Here is a 15,456-nt window from a genome sequence, read left to right as displayed (position 1 = left end):
GCAAGTCTGTGCACTACAACGAAACACTGGTTCTGACCAGTGAATTCACTGTGAGCGAGTAGCTCAGGGAATCTGTTTAATGAAGTAGAGACTAAAGGCATTTACCTTCCATAAATCAATAAATACTGTCAATGCAAGTCTAGTACAAAAAGGGTTTATTGAAAAGTGCATGTTTTCACAGACTAACATCAGAAGCACAGTCCATGTACACTTAACATTTCAGCAAGACATACAAATTGGAATACAATCAAATATATTAAAATAGTTTCAATTACCAGCATTGAAACAGTTTTCAGTATTAGTGCAAAAAAGGCAACCGAAACAAACTGCAGACAGTAGCTGAGAAGTGTTTTCCCCTGCTAAAAAAAAAAAAAAAAAAGGACAACTGGAGCCAGCCTCCGCTCTCCCAGTGCGGAAGAGGGCTTCAGTGTCTTCACACTGTAGACAGATGTTTCCTTTTACATTCAAAACAAGAATATAATTAATAAATCAATGGCACAAAACAAGCCTACACACCCTTTAGCTTTTAAAGCTCTTAAATTGAAAACCACAGACCAACAAATTTGTTATCAAAAGTCCACTGCTAACTGAAAGCCTTTTACAGTATGTGCTTTGGCATAATTTCAGTGCATTTCATTTTTGACATATTTGCTACTACTGTGTGTTTAGTTTTGTATGTTCACCCCGTGACTGGCAGCTCACTCCATTTGTTTTGAGACTATATTGATTTAACTTTGCATTCTCAAGTTTTGGCTTCAGTTCTAAGGGTTTTTCAAAGAAGTTAACTAATGACTGTTCAGTCAAGAGGGATGCTAAAATATGTTCAAACGAGACAGTCCAGTCCCCTTCAGTCACAGGGGAAGGTTGAGAGTCTTTGTGAGGGGTCTTCACAGTGTCAGTAAAAACAGCATCCTGGTCTGAAGCAGAGGCCTCGGGCTGTAAGTCCTCGCTGAACTCGTCCGATCCACTCCCCAGGCTGATGCTTCTTTGTCCTACTTCTCCAATCTGAAGTAACAGTGTGGTCACAGTGGCAATGGCTTGATACAAATCATTCTCCTCTGGATCTTCATGAAACATGCTGTACAAGGTTTTGCAGAACTGAATGAATTCCCTCTGTAAAGGGTGGAAAACCAAAAACTACTGAACAGCCACGCTATGGGTAACTGTAGGAGGGCACAGTACTGCAAAGGCAGGCAGAATGCTGTGTACAGACTTGATGATTTATAACTTTTGCCTGCATTTTAAAAAATGTTAGCAAAGGGATTTCAACCCCCACTGATGCTAGGAAACCTTGCTGCTGCAAATCAAGAACGGAACAGAGCAGAAAAGTATTTTGCTGCCTTGATGAAGGAGATCAGGACCTCCCAGATGACAAAAGGGCAAGTGAGATACAACACAAGGGATACAATCCGTTACCGGTGGAAAACTGGTGGCTGTTACACAGAACGCATTGCAACCAAAGGAGCCATCCACAGGCTTGCAAGCAACTTCACTTCTGCCATTTCTCTCCACCTTTCCCCAGCCTTTTTTCTTCTAATAATAAAACGCAGACATCTTCCCCGCCCAACCCCTTTCTTTCCTTCCTTCCCTTGCTCACCCATCACAGATGATTATCGGGCTATGAGAGGGCATTTCCATACACTATTAAAAAATTCGTGAGCCCTCGAGTTTTCATACATAGGATGGATAATTCAGGGTAGAAGGGACCTCAGACGTTCCATCAAGTGATGCCTTTATGAGAGATGATGTGGGCCTGCTGAGCTGAAAGGTTAAGTACATGCCAACAATTTAAAGCTGTATTTGGCCACGCCAGCACAGAAGGGATTCTGGGTGTAGTGCCATCTTTCTTTGCATGTCCGTACATTTGTTTTACTAATATGGGACCCTTTTCCCTCCAGTAGATTTCTTCATGCCAACGACATACACAAAGCTCTACTGGCATTAGGGTGGAGATGGCAAGATGATGAGAGCCTTCAGCTGTCTGTCTTAATGCAGTTCTAGTCAGTGTTTGGCTATGATGCAGCAAGTCCCAGTTGGTCATGGACTAAGAAGTTACCAGTTTGGTGGAGAAGAGGTCAGGAAAGACAGAACAGCAATACGCATTCTCAGGCATTCTCTGGGCTTGGCAGGAGGGCTTTTTCCAGCCTGAATGAGCCTGTTTTCCAGCCTGTTACACTGCAGGTGAGAGTAAGTCTGAAATTCTTTCTATTCACCAGGCAGTCTGAGGCGAGGGAGCTGCTAGAAAGGTGGCTGAGAGCTTTTAAACATGATGCCTGCTCCCTGGATCAGAGTAGCCCAATCTTTGATATCTAAAGGACTGAATCTAAGCTCAGGCTTAAGTTACACTTTCTCAGGAAAAGCTAAACTGTTTTATTTAGTAATTAAATTTTTAAGTACTCTCCACTTCTTTAAAAACAGACTATAGCCCCTAGTATACATACCTGGCTCATTTTTGGCAATTCTTTTTCAGTTTTAGTATCCTTTTCTTTGGCTAGATCCTTCAGCATCTGCTTCAACTGCTTTTGGTAATCTACTGCATCACCTTTTTTGGAGCAGACACAAAAAGGAAAAGTAGTTTTCAAGTCACTGGAGTAAATTGATGTTTCAAAATAAAACCCAGAGAGTGGAGATAATGGAGTTGGTTATCTCATATGCACGTGCATTAGAGAACCATTTCGGACATACCATTTGCTTTTCCAATGACTAGTGGTCTTGAAGTTGACAGCAAAGGATTCTTTAATGGTGACTGGCTGTCTCGTTCATTTTCTGTGAGAGCTAGCCAAAAAAAGAGAAAAATGTAATGATTAATCCTTTCAGTGCTGCATAATGGTTATTTATGCTTTTAAAATGTACATATTTGAAGAAAGCAGAATAATTGGGCAAAGATTTTTTAAACAGTACTTCATTAAATCATACTGTAAAATTACATTAATATAAGTAAAACTGGTGCTGCAGTGAGAGTTGGAAGTTTGCCAAGAATGGTACATTTAATTAAAAACTTTGCACAGAGAAACTACCACAAAATTTTGTCACCTAATCAGAACTGGATCAAGATGTGATAAGGAGATTTCTACTGTACATGAAGTACCAGCCATCCAGAAATGTTATTCCGGTTCGATATTTTGTCTAGAAGTAACCCTATAATTGGCTGCAAAAGATATCTGGATGTTGCAGATGCGAGCCTTGACATTGTATATCCATAAATTTCACCCAAAAAGGTTTTGACTGGAGTGAATTTTAAAATGTGGTGAGCATAACTACAAATGCAAATCCTATATGCTCCCAGCTGAAGGAAGCAAGATAGGGTTCTTCATTAAGCAGCTTTTTCCCAAAAGCTTTAAGCAAGAGTTTTGAGGCAAACTGAGGTATTCACTCCCTTTCAAATTTCTTACCAGGTGGGATATGCAGCTTATATAGTAACTTTATCTTTTCATTCATTTCTCCGTTATACATAACATCTGCAAGAAAAAAAAAAAAAAAAAACAAGAAGGAAGTGGACCCAGGCATTTACTTCCACAGTTTAAAATAAGTCAGGCACCTCTGTGCACAAAAGATAATTGTTTGCATGGACAATACATATGGCCAGTATATTACATGAAAACATATGGCCAGTATATTACACCAAAATATTTTAAGTTGTGCCTGTCAATGAGGAACAGCAGGTGAGAGCCATCTGGTTTGGTCTTTGTTCTTGTAAAATAGACTGGGAGTACCTAACCCTACGGAGCTTCAGCATCATTTAAAAATATCAAGAAGAATGGCAGGCAATCTAGCAAAGGCTGTTTGCTGCTGCAGAGTAACAGGACTGTGAGAGGGGAGAGACAGAAAACTCCCTTTGGGGCCATCATGTTTTCAGTATTTCTCCCCTTCAGCCCTTACTGCTGTTCTGTAATGTAAGTCCAGAAGAGAGAACTACTTCAGATGTAACATAATTCACATTTTCAATGACCAGGAGAAATTAGATTCTATGCTTCCAAAGGCACTGAAATACTGTAAAGAACTTTTTGAATTTTGAAGTTGTATCCCTCTAAGAATCAAAATCATATAAGAATAAAATACAGGTTGCCTTGGTTCACATAAAAAAAATTCTAGAAAGCTTAAGGGGCAAGAATATTGATTTACTGATTTTTACTGAAGCTTTGAATGTTGATTGATTTGTTTCACGTGGGGTCAGGCAACAGTTGAGATGCGGCACTTTCTTCTTCAGCCAGATTTTGGGATGGGCAGCCTCATCTCATTAGAACAGCTGGTGGCCTCAAGACCAAACCCTAGCACAGCTCTCAGTCCCTGCTGGCCAGATTGTTTTTTGCTCTGCTTATTATCAACACACAAGGCATGCAGCAGTTGGTTGTGTAAGATTAAGTCTTCAAGAAGCAAAGAGGTATATTGAGAGCAACAATCCAGTAGAGGGGATTTCCTACCCTTCCACGCAGACCCAAATATAATTTTAATTCATAAAAGATTTTCAACAAAATTACTCTTGTCCGAGAAATCAAATATTTTAATACCATATTCAAATATATCCTTAGGCTGTCTTTTAAATCTAATTGACTTTAGGTGATTTGAACACAAAAAATTAGTAAAGGTCACTGGTTAAGCTAATTAGAAGCCCAAGAAAACCATCTGCCTGCATCCTCCCCTGCCAGCTGTATGGCATTTTAACATCCGTGTCTCACCCACATGCCGCCCCCGACTCTGGCCACCTTCCATCCCTCAGGGGGGCTGATACCTAAGCAGCTGGCGAGCCCCTTGAATTCGATCAGCCGGTCCATGTTCTCATCCAGGAGCCGGAAGGTCCTTTGGGCAAGGACGTCTGTGTGCTCCCCGCAGGTCCAGGGCGAGACCAGCCTGTACAGGTTAGTGAACTGCTGGGCATCGATGCGGTACTGCTCAGCGTACGGTCTGCTGGGGTCGTGTCGCTCAACGACTGGACTCGTCATGTCCCAGTAACACCTTATTAAATGTTCCCTCTAGGAGAAATCAGAGGTGGGAAAGGGGAGATTGCAGTGTGCGGTATCAGGGAGAGCACAACTGGCAGAAAAAGGCATTCACATCAAAGTATGCTGGAAATGCTCAAAATTCTCTTTGCCCAAGGTGTTATAATGATACCAAGACCATTCCTGTGAGAAAAAGCAGAGTATGAATCTTTAATTAGAGCAGCCAAGTGCTCTCATGATTTCCAATGGATAATTAATACATTTGAAGGGAGACTGGGCAGATTCTTGGAAGATGTTCACTGCAGGCTACTGAAACTCTACTAGCCACATCTGGCCCGGGATGTCTCTAACCATCCAAAGAGACAGAGGGTCGGAGAAAATTCAGGGTAAGTGTTATACAGGCTTGACCTGCTCATTTATTTTGTCTCAGACCTTTCCATTTGGATACCGTACCTATTAGTCATCCCTTGGGGACAGGCTGACGCAAAACAGAGTCCTAACAAAACGAGCTGTCCCGGGGGAGCAAGGGAGCTAATGAAAGAGGAACCACCACCAAGAAATGAAATGAGGAAAGGGGAGGAGTGCAAGCCCGACAAAGCTCAAAAACAGAGCAGCAAGGAGCAGGAGGGAAGCACTGAAGAGCAAGCCCCAGCAGCAGCATCTTACAACCACTAATGGATGGAGGATACAGCTGCTCTTCGCCACAAAGCTACATAATGCTAAGAACATACCACAGTCATATTCTCAGTACCTAGTATTTATGGCTATGAACAATACACAAAAGAAATTGTCCATTACGGGCAATAACTACATGCTTGGACCTTGAAATCAAGTACAGTTGTATAAGCTCAGATGCCCCTGTCTTCAAATAACTTTTATAACAGTTCTTTCAAACATCACCTTGACAGAAAGGAACTGAAGTAGGAACTGCTTTTATTTGTTAAAAAAAAAAAAAAAAAACTATTAGAAAATTGGGAACAAATAGCAAGGACACAAGTTCATGGGGATTTTTTCCTCCATGGAAAACAGTCTGCCTTTAAAAAGCAATAAAAGAGCAGAACGTAAAAATACTGCAGTGCTCCCAGTAAGCAGAGCTACATATTATTAAATTTATTCTGTATGTGAAAATTACCAGAACCTAATTTCTCGTGGACCATTTCCAAGCAGCAAGTTAGAAAGGAAACTGAAGCAATTCTCCTTTGAAGGATCAGTACATTACTATTCCTCTTTAACAACTGGGCAACCACAGAAAGGACAAAATGGTAAAATCCCACCCAAATAGAATCATAGAATTGTTTAAGTTGCAAAAGACCTGTAAGATCATCAAGTCCAACAGTTAACCTAACACTGCTAAGTTCACCAGTAAACCATGTCCCTAAGCGACTCACTCACACATCTTTTAAACACCTCCAGGGATGGTGACTCAACCACCTCCCTGGGCAGCGTCTTCCAATGTCTGACAACCCTTTCAGTGAAGGAATTTTTCCTAATATCCAGCCTAAACTTCCCCTGGTGCAACTTGAGGCCATTTCCTCTTGTCCCATCATTGTCACTTGGGAGAAGAGACCAACACCCACCTCTCTGCAACATCCTTTCAGGTAGTTGTAGAGAGCGATAAGGTCTCCCCTCAGCCTCCTCTTCTCCAGGCTGAACAACCCCAGCTCCCTCAGCCGCTCTTCCTAAGACTTGTGCTCCAGACCCCTCACCAGCTTCGTCGCCCTTCTCTGGACACACTCCAGCACCTCAATGTCCTTCTTGTAGTGAGGGGCCCAAAACTGAACACAGGATTCGAGGTGCGGCCTCACCAGCGCCGAGCACCGGGGCACGATCACCTCCCTGCTCCTGCTGGCCACACTGTTTCTGATACAGGCCAGGATGCTGTTGGCCTTCTTGGCCACCTGGGCACACTGCTGGCTCATATCCAGCCAGCTGTCAACCAGCACCCCCAGGTCCTTTTCTGCAGGGCAGCTTTCCAGCCACTCGTCCCCAAGCCTGTAGCATTGCATGGCGTTGTTGTGAGCAAAGTGCAGGACCCGGCACTTGGCCTTGTTGAACCTCATCCAATTGGCCTGGGCCCATCCATCCAGCCTGTCCAGATCCCTCTGCAGAGCCTTCCGACCCTGGAGTAGCTCAACACTCCCACCCAACTTGGTGTCATCTGCAAACTTGCTGAGGGTACACTCGATCCCCTCGTCCAGATCATTGATAAAGATATTAAACAGAACTGGCCCCAAAACTGAGCCCTGGGGGACTCTGCTTGTGACCGGCCGCCAACTGGATTTCGCTCCATTCACCACAACCCTTTGGGCCCGGCCAGGCAGAGGACACAAGGTCTGAGGCGGCACTGCTGGAACGGCTGGAAATTACGCCCAGAAGCCTCAAATACGTGCATCCCCTACTTTTCAGGGAGACCAACCTTGAACAAGTCATACAATTCCTCTAAATCTTCAGGAAGAATCGAAACATCTGGGATGACAACTCGGAGCTTAAAAAGAAAGAAAAAACATGTTAGTCACCATCTTTTCTCCCATCGTCACTGACACAAGCCCCACAGGGACTGTATTTATGTGGTACAGCTGAGAACTGTAGTATTGAAAAATCTTTGCAATTTTTCCCCCTTCTTTAGGTTCACCGGTTGGACAGATCCATGAAAAGAGAAATCCCTCAAGGGCTATTAGCAACAAAGACGGGAAGTCCCTAAGCTACACATCACAGGAGGCCGGGGAAGCATCGCATCACGCTTGCTCTCTTCTTACACTCTTCCCCGGGCATCTGCCTAGGGCCACAGTCAGAGACAAGGCAGTGGGCTGTACTGTCCTGCAGTTGTTCTTAACATTAAAGCCACCCTAGAAAATAATGCATGTGGCTGCAAAAGAAAACACAAACCTATCGGTGTCCCAGGAAAGAGTTTTTTCCAGAGTGATCCTTCCTTTTTTCAAGATCTGGTGGTACCTTTTAAAAAACAAAAGCCGTCTGCCTGACAGCGCTGGGGGAGAGGGGAAATGTTAAGCTACCTCAGTCAAAACAATATTCTACTCACGTCGAAACAATACCCTACTAACCACATTTTGCTTGGTTGTGTCTTCGTGGCTCTGCAGGACACGGATTCGGTGTTTGTAGCGCATGTGCTCTATCTGTGCCACAGAGTGGTCTCCAAATTTCTACAAGGGAGGAACAGAAGTTTATTATTTTTATGGTATTTTATGACGTTTGTATTTCTCATTTACTGGAAACACAACTTTTAAAGTATTGTGAGTCCTTGAAGAAAAAGCATACCCAGTCTCTAACTGATCTGTCAATGTAGGCATTTATACTACACCCAGCCTTGTGCATCTGAGCACTTAGTCAAGGTATCTGTAAAGATGTGTATTAACTTTCAGAACATCCATGTTGAATTTAACCTTTTTTTTTGAAATTCTAACTTAACTAACCAGTAGACACGGAGCAGTATTTTACCTCATAGGAATCATGAATCAGGTTAGCTATTTCAGTCACTGGAGAAGCTTCCTGGTCGTCGCTGAAGAACGCATGGTGATTACCAATAGGTGGCAGAGGGCTTTCCTCGTTTTTGACATGCTCTAAAAACCTGAAGGGAAGAAATATAAGGAACACAGATTACTCTGCACTGTGCTCTTCTCAATAAGAAGCAAACAAGTCTTATGGCTCAGACTTCGAAATAAATTGGTTTTCGGGCTGCTAGGCTTTTCAAAAATGCCTTCATGATGACTCATCTGAGGAACAGCAAGCCAGCCAAATGACTAAACACTGCCCAAGGAAGAAAACCTCTGTCTCCTTGAAGTCTGGAGCAGGAAGCCTGTCACCCTAGGGACGACACGAAGAGCAGCAGTAAATATTGCACATTGACGCAGTCGATGCATGTCTCGGCGCTGCCAGGAAATTTCACAGGACATCTACTTGTCCGATGTACAAAGCCCATTGTTTAAAGCAGACACTGTGAAAGCGGCAGCAAGGTAACACAGAGGGTCCCGCTGGTGCCTACAGAGCGCCGTTGATATCACAGCCGCACCCAAATGCCTTTGTTTTACAGCAGAATGGTCCTCGATGGAAGGAGCACTCCTGTGTGGCCATACCTGCTCAGGATCATCAGGGCCTGCCCATCATCCTTGCTGTTACACAGATCCACGGCGTTGGCTTCCAGTATGGCCAAGCCCAGCTGGAAGATGGCTTTGATCCCGTCATAGAAGAAGCAGTCCACAACATTCACAGCACTTTCCAGGGGCATGATGCTAAGGAAAAGGGTAAGGAACCACGAAAGAGAAATGGAAGCTAAGGTTGTCAGATCCTTCATATGTTCAGCCAGCTCTGGAAGTTGCTCTTTTATAAGCTCTTCAAACACTGACTGGTCTACCTGAGCACCTGCAAGTCATAAAGAAACAGTATTAGCCAGGACTGACATATGGAAAAATATTCTTCAAAGCTAATGATCGCTGTCAACTATCAATTGCAGGACTTTCTTAAAATTTAAACTGACAAGATACCCACACATCTACAATGAAAAATCCCATTATCCTCCTGCTGTGATCTCAGCCCCAACCCTCATGTCCGTAATCCTTACTGTACAACTTTCTGCAAAAAGACCGTGTTGATACTGCTAAGGGCCTTTAGAGTGCAATGAAATAGCAATGGCAGCAGCTGTTGGTTTTGGCTAAAAGAGCACATAATAATTAAGTGCTAGCAAAAGCAATCTTAAAGCATTTTACTGTTCGACTTGGGATCTATGCAATGAAAACAAGACAGTACACATGCCTCTCCACCGTATGCGCTCAAGCAAGCAGGCAGTGGAACTTTCATTCTAAGTAAGAAAATGTAAGATGGAAATCCAGATACGGCTACACACACTAAGCAGGAAGACAAATATTCACACATATATATATGAGCAAATATAAATATATACTTACATGCATATACATATTTTAAGAACAAAAGATTTTCGCAATGCCCAGATATAAGCTTTCCTAACTGTCACAACCAGTCTTTCCTAAAGCAGCAGACTTGGGCTCTGTTTCAGCTACCAGATCAGTCCTGCTTTGTCAGCAGCTATTGCAAAATCAATGTAGTTTCATATCACTGAAGTGGCCTGTGTCTACAAACCATCAGGAGCTTTAACCAAAGATGCTGGAAGTTAAAAACATTCCTGAATACAAAATGCGGTTAGCTTTTCAATTATTTTATCTTTCAAGTTATTTCGTGTAGTCATTCTTTCTCATAGTCCATATTCTGCTAATATTAGGAGACAACTTTAATTGCTATGGAATTCCCGAGACATATATCCCCTTAGCCCTCAAAACTTCTGTTGTTCAAAACCAGAATATAACCTGGACAATTTGCAGCAGAGAGCCAGCATCTTTCGGCTTTGCATCCAAATGATAAAAAAAACCCAGATAAGACATTTCTCTGTCTTGGAACTTTTCACATCAAGCCGCAAAGAGCTTCTGCTGGTGGCTGAACAAACATTACAGCACCACAAATCAAAAATAAGTGCCCAGGGACATGCAAAGAGCTTTTGAGAAACACATCAAGCATGGTGCTTTGCTTTGAAGAGAAAGCCTTCTCACGTCAGATGGTCATAAATAAGAAGGGTAAAGAAAACAGAGGAGAAAATGGACTGGGGTTACTCAACAGAGGGCAGTTTTTGTTGGTTTTTTTAACAAGCTTAATACAAACAATTTAATAGCCCTGGTTAACACAGACCCAAAAAATGGAGCCGGTTTTAGGGGTATTTGACAGAAGCCAGAGACAGATAGGCAGACACATATAAAAAGATCATTCCAGACTCAGAGGCAGCACTGGCAAAAGCAGAGGTTTAAAAAGAAATGTGCAATGCTAGCCAGATCTTTCATAGATCTCATTATAATTAAGTGTTGACACTGTAGACTAAAGCCAAGCAGGTGTATTCAAAGTTACTTTTATGCCCACCTTTTCATCAGGCTCCCAGAAACCATGAAATCTGAGCAATGGAATCTCTAATTTATTATAGCATGAAACCATGACTAGGTAGGAAAATCACAGGGTATCCATTTAAAAAATGATGACCCAAGATGCGAACTAAATCTCATCTCCAAGACTGAAAAGGTAAATCAGAGAAATGAAATGAGGTTTTCAGTGTCTCAAGAATTATAACAGCAAGATGATGACAGTCTAACTGATAGAGTGGGATAAGATGGCCTGCTGGTTTATGCAGAGGATGGAAAAGTCATGGTCTGTGATTCTGTGAATAGGATGTACATGACCCTTGCCACCACTCTTGACCCCAGTACAACTTCACAGAATCATTAAGGTTGGAAAAGACCTGTAAGATCATCAAGTCCAACCATCAACCCAACACCACCATGCCCACTAAACCATGTCCCAAAGTGCCACATCCACACATTCCTTGAACACCTCCAGGGATGGTGACTCCACCACCTCCCTGGGCAGCCTGTTCCAGTGCTTCACCACTCTCTCAGTGAAGGAATTTTCCTAATATCCAGTCTAAACCTCCCCTGGCGCAACTTGAGGCCATTTCCTCTTGTCCTGTCACTTGTCACTTGGGAGAAGAGACCAGCACCCACCTCACCACAACCCCCTTTCAGGTAGTTTTAGAGAGCAATAAGGTCTCCCCGCAGCCTCCTCTTCTCCAGACTGAACAACCCCAGCTCCCTCGGCCACTCCTCATAAGACTTGTGCTCCAGACCCCTCACCAGCTTCATCGCCCTTCTCTGGACACGCTCCAGCACCTCAATGTCTTTCTTGTAGTGAGGGGCCCAAAACTGAACACAGTACTCGAGGTGCGGCCTCACCAGCACCGAGTACAGGGGCACGATCACCTCCCTGCTCCTGCTGGCCACACTGTTTCTGATACAGGCCAGGATGCCGTTGGCCTTCTTGGCCACCTGGGCACACTGCTGGCTCATATTCAGCCGGCTGTCAACCAACACCCCCAGGTCCTTTTCTGCAGGGCAGCTTTCCAGCCACTCGTCCCCAAGCCTGTAGCGTTGCCTGGGGTTGTTGTGGCCGAAGTGTAGAACCCGGCATTTGGCCTTATTGAACTTCATCCGGTTGGCCTCAGCCCATCGATCCAGCCTGTCCAGATCCCTCTGCAGAGCCTTCCGACCCTCGAGCAGATCAACACTCCCTCCCAACTTGGTGTTGTCTGCAAACTTGCTGAGGGTACACTCGATCCCCTCATCCAGACCATCGATAAATATATTAAACAAGACCAGTCCCAAAACTGAGCCCTGGGGGACTCTGCTTGTGACCGGCTGCCAACTGGATTTCACTCCATTCACCACAACTCTCTGGGCTCGGCCGTCCAGCCAGTTTTTTACCCAGTGAAGAGTGCACCTGTCTAAGCCACGAGTTGCCAGCTTCTCCAGGAGAATACTGTTTCTATCTTGCAGCTATCTGCTTATAATTTCCTCTAGCCATTGCAGAAGGGAGGACAGAGGGAATTTGTGAAGGAGGAGATAATGGGTGCCAGCCCTGCCTGCAGGCTTTTCCCATTTGCAAGCAGTGAAATGGTGAAAAGGCTTGTTAATAGACAGAGCAGTCATAGCCGGCAAGGCTGAAGGAGGGACATGGTCATGTGATACAAGTAAAAAGGTTGAGTAGGACTGAATTGACTAAGTTCTGAAAGCAAAAATTAAGAAATAAATCTTAAAAAATATTCTGAATGTCATAAACAAAAGGCCCAAGAGAAGATGCAGCTAAGAAGGCCTGGAATACCCAAGGTCATTAATTCAGTAGCTGTTTTGACTATAGAGATTACTGGCTGACACTGAAGAGGAAAAGCACAGTGACGGGTACCAAGGTCAGAGATCACCAAAGCTATAAAGAGACCAAAATCTGGACAACAGTGTTGGCAGTGTGGACAAAGAGGAAAAGTTGGGTCTTGCAAGTGTTACGCAGGAAGAAACAATACAAAGTTTAGACAAGAGCTGGTTGCAAATCAAAAAGAAGGTCAACTGGAATGTGAAGCCAAGAACACTAACTCAAGCAACAGGAACCAGCGGAGGGCCAGGGTGGAGAAGATCAGTAGCACCGATTTGGCGATGCTAAGGTCTAGGGTAAATCAAGTTGCAGAAGTAAGCGCTCAGTGAAGCAACCATGCCGCAAAACTACATTGCTGCCATTTGACTAGGGGGAGTAGGGGAACTTCTGAGCTGAAGCCCCTAGCTCTTCGCACTGCAGTGAGCCATAGCAGTACCTCTTCTATAGTCACGGTACTACTCACCCTTTCCTTTGGGCACAGAGGACAGGAAAACAGAGAGACAGGACAACCAAGACTATCAGCACTCAAACAATGTAGGCTGTAGCCATGGTGAGTGACAGGCAAGATAGAAACCCAAAATTAAGTACGACTCAGGGCAGCAATATGGCCAGCCACGTGGGACCACTCAAGTTTACTTGGGTGTGAAGAATGCTACTTGTGGGCAATAACCCAGCAAGCACCAAAATCATCAGTAACTCAAGGCAGGCCCTAGGCTGATGATATCTAGAAATGCACAGATAAAGCTGTGTTTCTTTTTCAATCAAGGAAGGAGACAGGCAAACGTGGGAGTAAGTCATTGAGACGGCAGTTTAAAGTCACATTTGGAGACAAGAACTAAAGTTCTGACAAGTGGGACAGTTACAGTGCCCAATCCACTAGCTGAAAACACCAACAGCATTCAAAGCACCACAAAACATCCTAAGCATCCAGCTAATTTGGAATAACTCTGCTTCAATTTACCTTACCTGCCAGTTCAGTGACAAGACAATAACTGCAGCAGCACAGTGTCAGGAGGGAAGTATAACAATCCCATCCTCCAAGCAAAAGATCAAAAATCTTCTCAGATATCTCCTCCTGCTCCCCTGGCAGTCCATGAGCGCCCACACCATTTCTAGCTCCCAGAACCACTACCGCCAGGGATTTCCCCCTATCCTCACCTCCCCATTAAGTGACCCTGACACCTCCCTTTGCTACAGTGATGGTGTAATGGCAGACACTGTAACTAAAGAGTAAGGTTAGTATTAAAGAGGGAAAAGCTATCAAACATTTCTGTAAGAGGAGGAAGTGACTGCAAAGAACAAATACTTTTTCTTGTACGCATACCTGCAATTACTGCGTCAAGCTGCTCAGCCCCTCTCTTTCTGTGTGTTAGTCAGGCGTTTGCACAACAGTCTTGAAAATAGTTGCATTGCAATGAACAGGAGACATAGCACATGCAGTACAAGGCATGCACTGCAGAAGGACTGGGCTTACTTCTTAATGCAGCATCTCACATTCAGAGGGTTTTCTATCAGCCCTCATTACAAAGGGCCAGTTTAGATGCAAGCCTGTATTACTCCAGTAGCCAGACAACGCAGACACGTCAGATCAGAAATAGCTACCCTAGCTGATCTTTCGTAGGTACACCTTAAATAGCTCAAGTCTGTAACACTGAACACTCCTAACCAAGACGTGCAAGCTCTTCTATTTTTACCTAAGAGGCAAAAGTGCCGCTGCCTTCTGACCAACAGGAAGAAAAAGACAAACTGTGAAGTTGAGCATATATTAGTAATTTTTGCAGTTCAAACCCTTCGAACCAAAACCAACCCTAGCTGGAACCTGAGCAGCCACTGCTGCTGTCCCTGCACACCGCCACCTCACCCATGGGGTCTGCACCTCAGAAAACCCTGAGCATTTTCCTTACCCCAGTGCCATTTGGCTACCCCCTCCCAGTTAGCTAGAAGAGAGGCACGAGCTTACCTATCACTCGGTGGTTGAAGTAATCTGGCAGCATTCGCTCACACACAGCAACCAGCAGCCAAAAGGCTTCTTCCTCTTTGGCATACAACAGCAACACGGAGGTCAAAATATTCATAGACTTACAAGGGCAAAGAAGAAAATGGGATTTGTTAGTGACAGCAAATCCTACTGACAAAAGCTAAATTGTGGGTATTTTTAAAGAAAGAAAACTAGCCTAACATGATATAAACAACCGAAAAAAAAAAATCAGCAAGAGAAAGGTAATAGACAGCGAATACATAATTGCAACCCAAAGGCATAGTAAGTTTTTCAAAATGCTTTTCTTAAGAGCAATAGGAAACAACGGAGAAAAGCACCGTACTGGATTTGCCTGGATGCAAAGTAGGTAACTGATAGTGCAAGATGTTTTGGGGCTGCTTTCCCCTCCCCCCCATATTTGTATTTCAAAAGAAGATAAGGGATCTGGAACCGGTCTGATGTTAATCAGAATTCAGGGAGCTGCACAGAAGGTAAAGTTATTATTTTAGCTGGCCAGCTAGGTAAAGTACTTCATAATTTGTCAGAACTTTAGTTCATTAAACCTCTGTCCCAGTGCTCTATGTGAATCTCATCTGTGCAGGCCAGTTTACTTTACACTGTCTCCAAGTATAGAGTAAGAGACGCACTTTTGAACAGAAGCATCAGAAACTTTTTTATCCCCTCCTTTAACTCTAAACGCAACTTGCAAAATGCTGAGGGAAGACTTTTGTTAAGCCAGGGTACCAGCCAATGCACTTGTTTTCCAGAGGA

At 43.9% G+C, this 15,456-nt stretch overlaps 1 protein-coding gene across 1 annotated transcript in view; it reads right to left on the bottom strand.

Moving 5' to 3' along the window:
* Positions 1-373: 373 nt before the first annotated feature.
* The window catches only part of TBC1D8 (TBC1 domain family member 8), a 50,853-nt gene continuing 35,770 nt past the window's right edge, over positions 374-15,456 (bottom strand). The window contains exons 11-20 of the mRNA XM_059832663.1: positions 14,668-14,785; positions 9,029-9,314; positions 8,394-8,523; positions 8,000-8,098; positions 7,354-7,422; positions 4,730-4,970; positions 3,393-3,458; positions 2,686-2,775; positions 2,442-2,542; positions 374-1,113 (exon numbers count right to left, since the gene is read on the bottom strand). Coding sequence (XP_059688646.1) covers positions 655-1,113; positions 2,442-2,542; positions 2,686-2,775; positions 3,393-3,458; positions 4,730-4,970; positions 7,354-7,422; positions 8,000-8,098; positions 8,394-8,523; positions 9,029-9,314; positions 14,668-14,785 — 1,659 coding nt within the window. The 3' untranslated portion in view covers positions 374-654. The remainder of the gene's footprint in view (positions 1,114-2,441; positions 2,543-2,685; positions 2,776-3,392; positions 3,459-4,729; positions 4,971-7,353; positions 7,423-7,999; positions 8,099-8,393; positions 8,524-9,028; positions 9,315-14,667; positions 14,786-15,456) is intronic.

This window comes from Gavia stellata, chromosome 1 (assembly GCF_030936135.1).
Source record: "Gavia stellata isolate bGavSte3 chromosome 1, bGavSte3.hap2, whole genome shotgun sequence".
Classification (NCBI taxonomy): Eukaryota; Metazoa; Chordata; class Aves; order Gaviiformes; family Gaviidae; genus Gavia; species Gavia stellata.
Note: the sequence above shows the minus strand (reverse complement) of the source record. Positions and strands in the feature narration are given on the sequence as shown.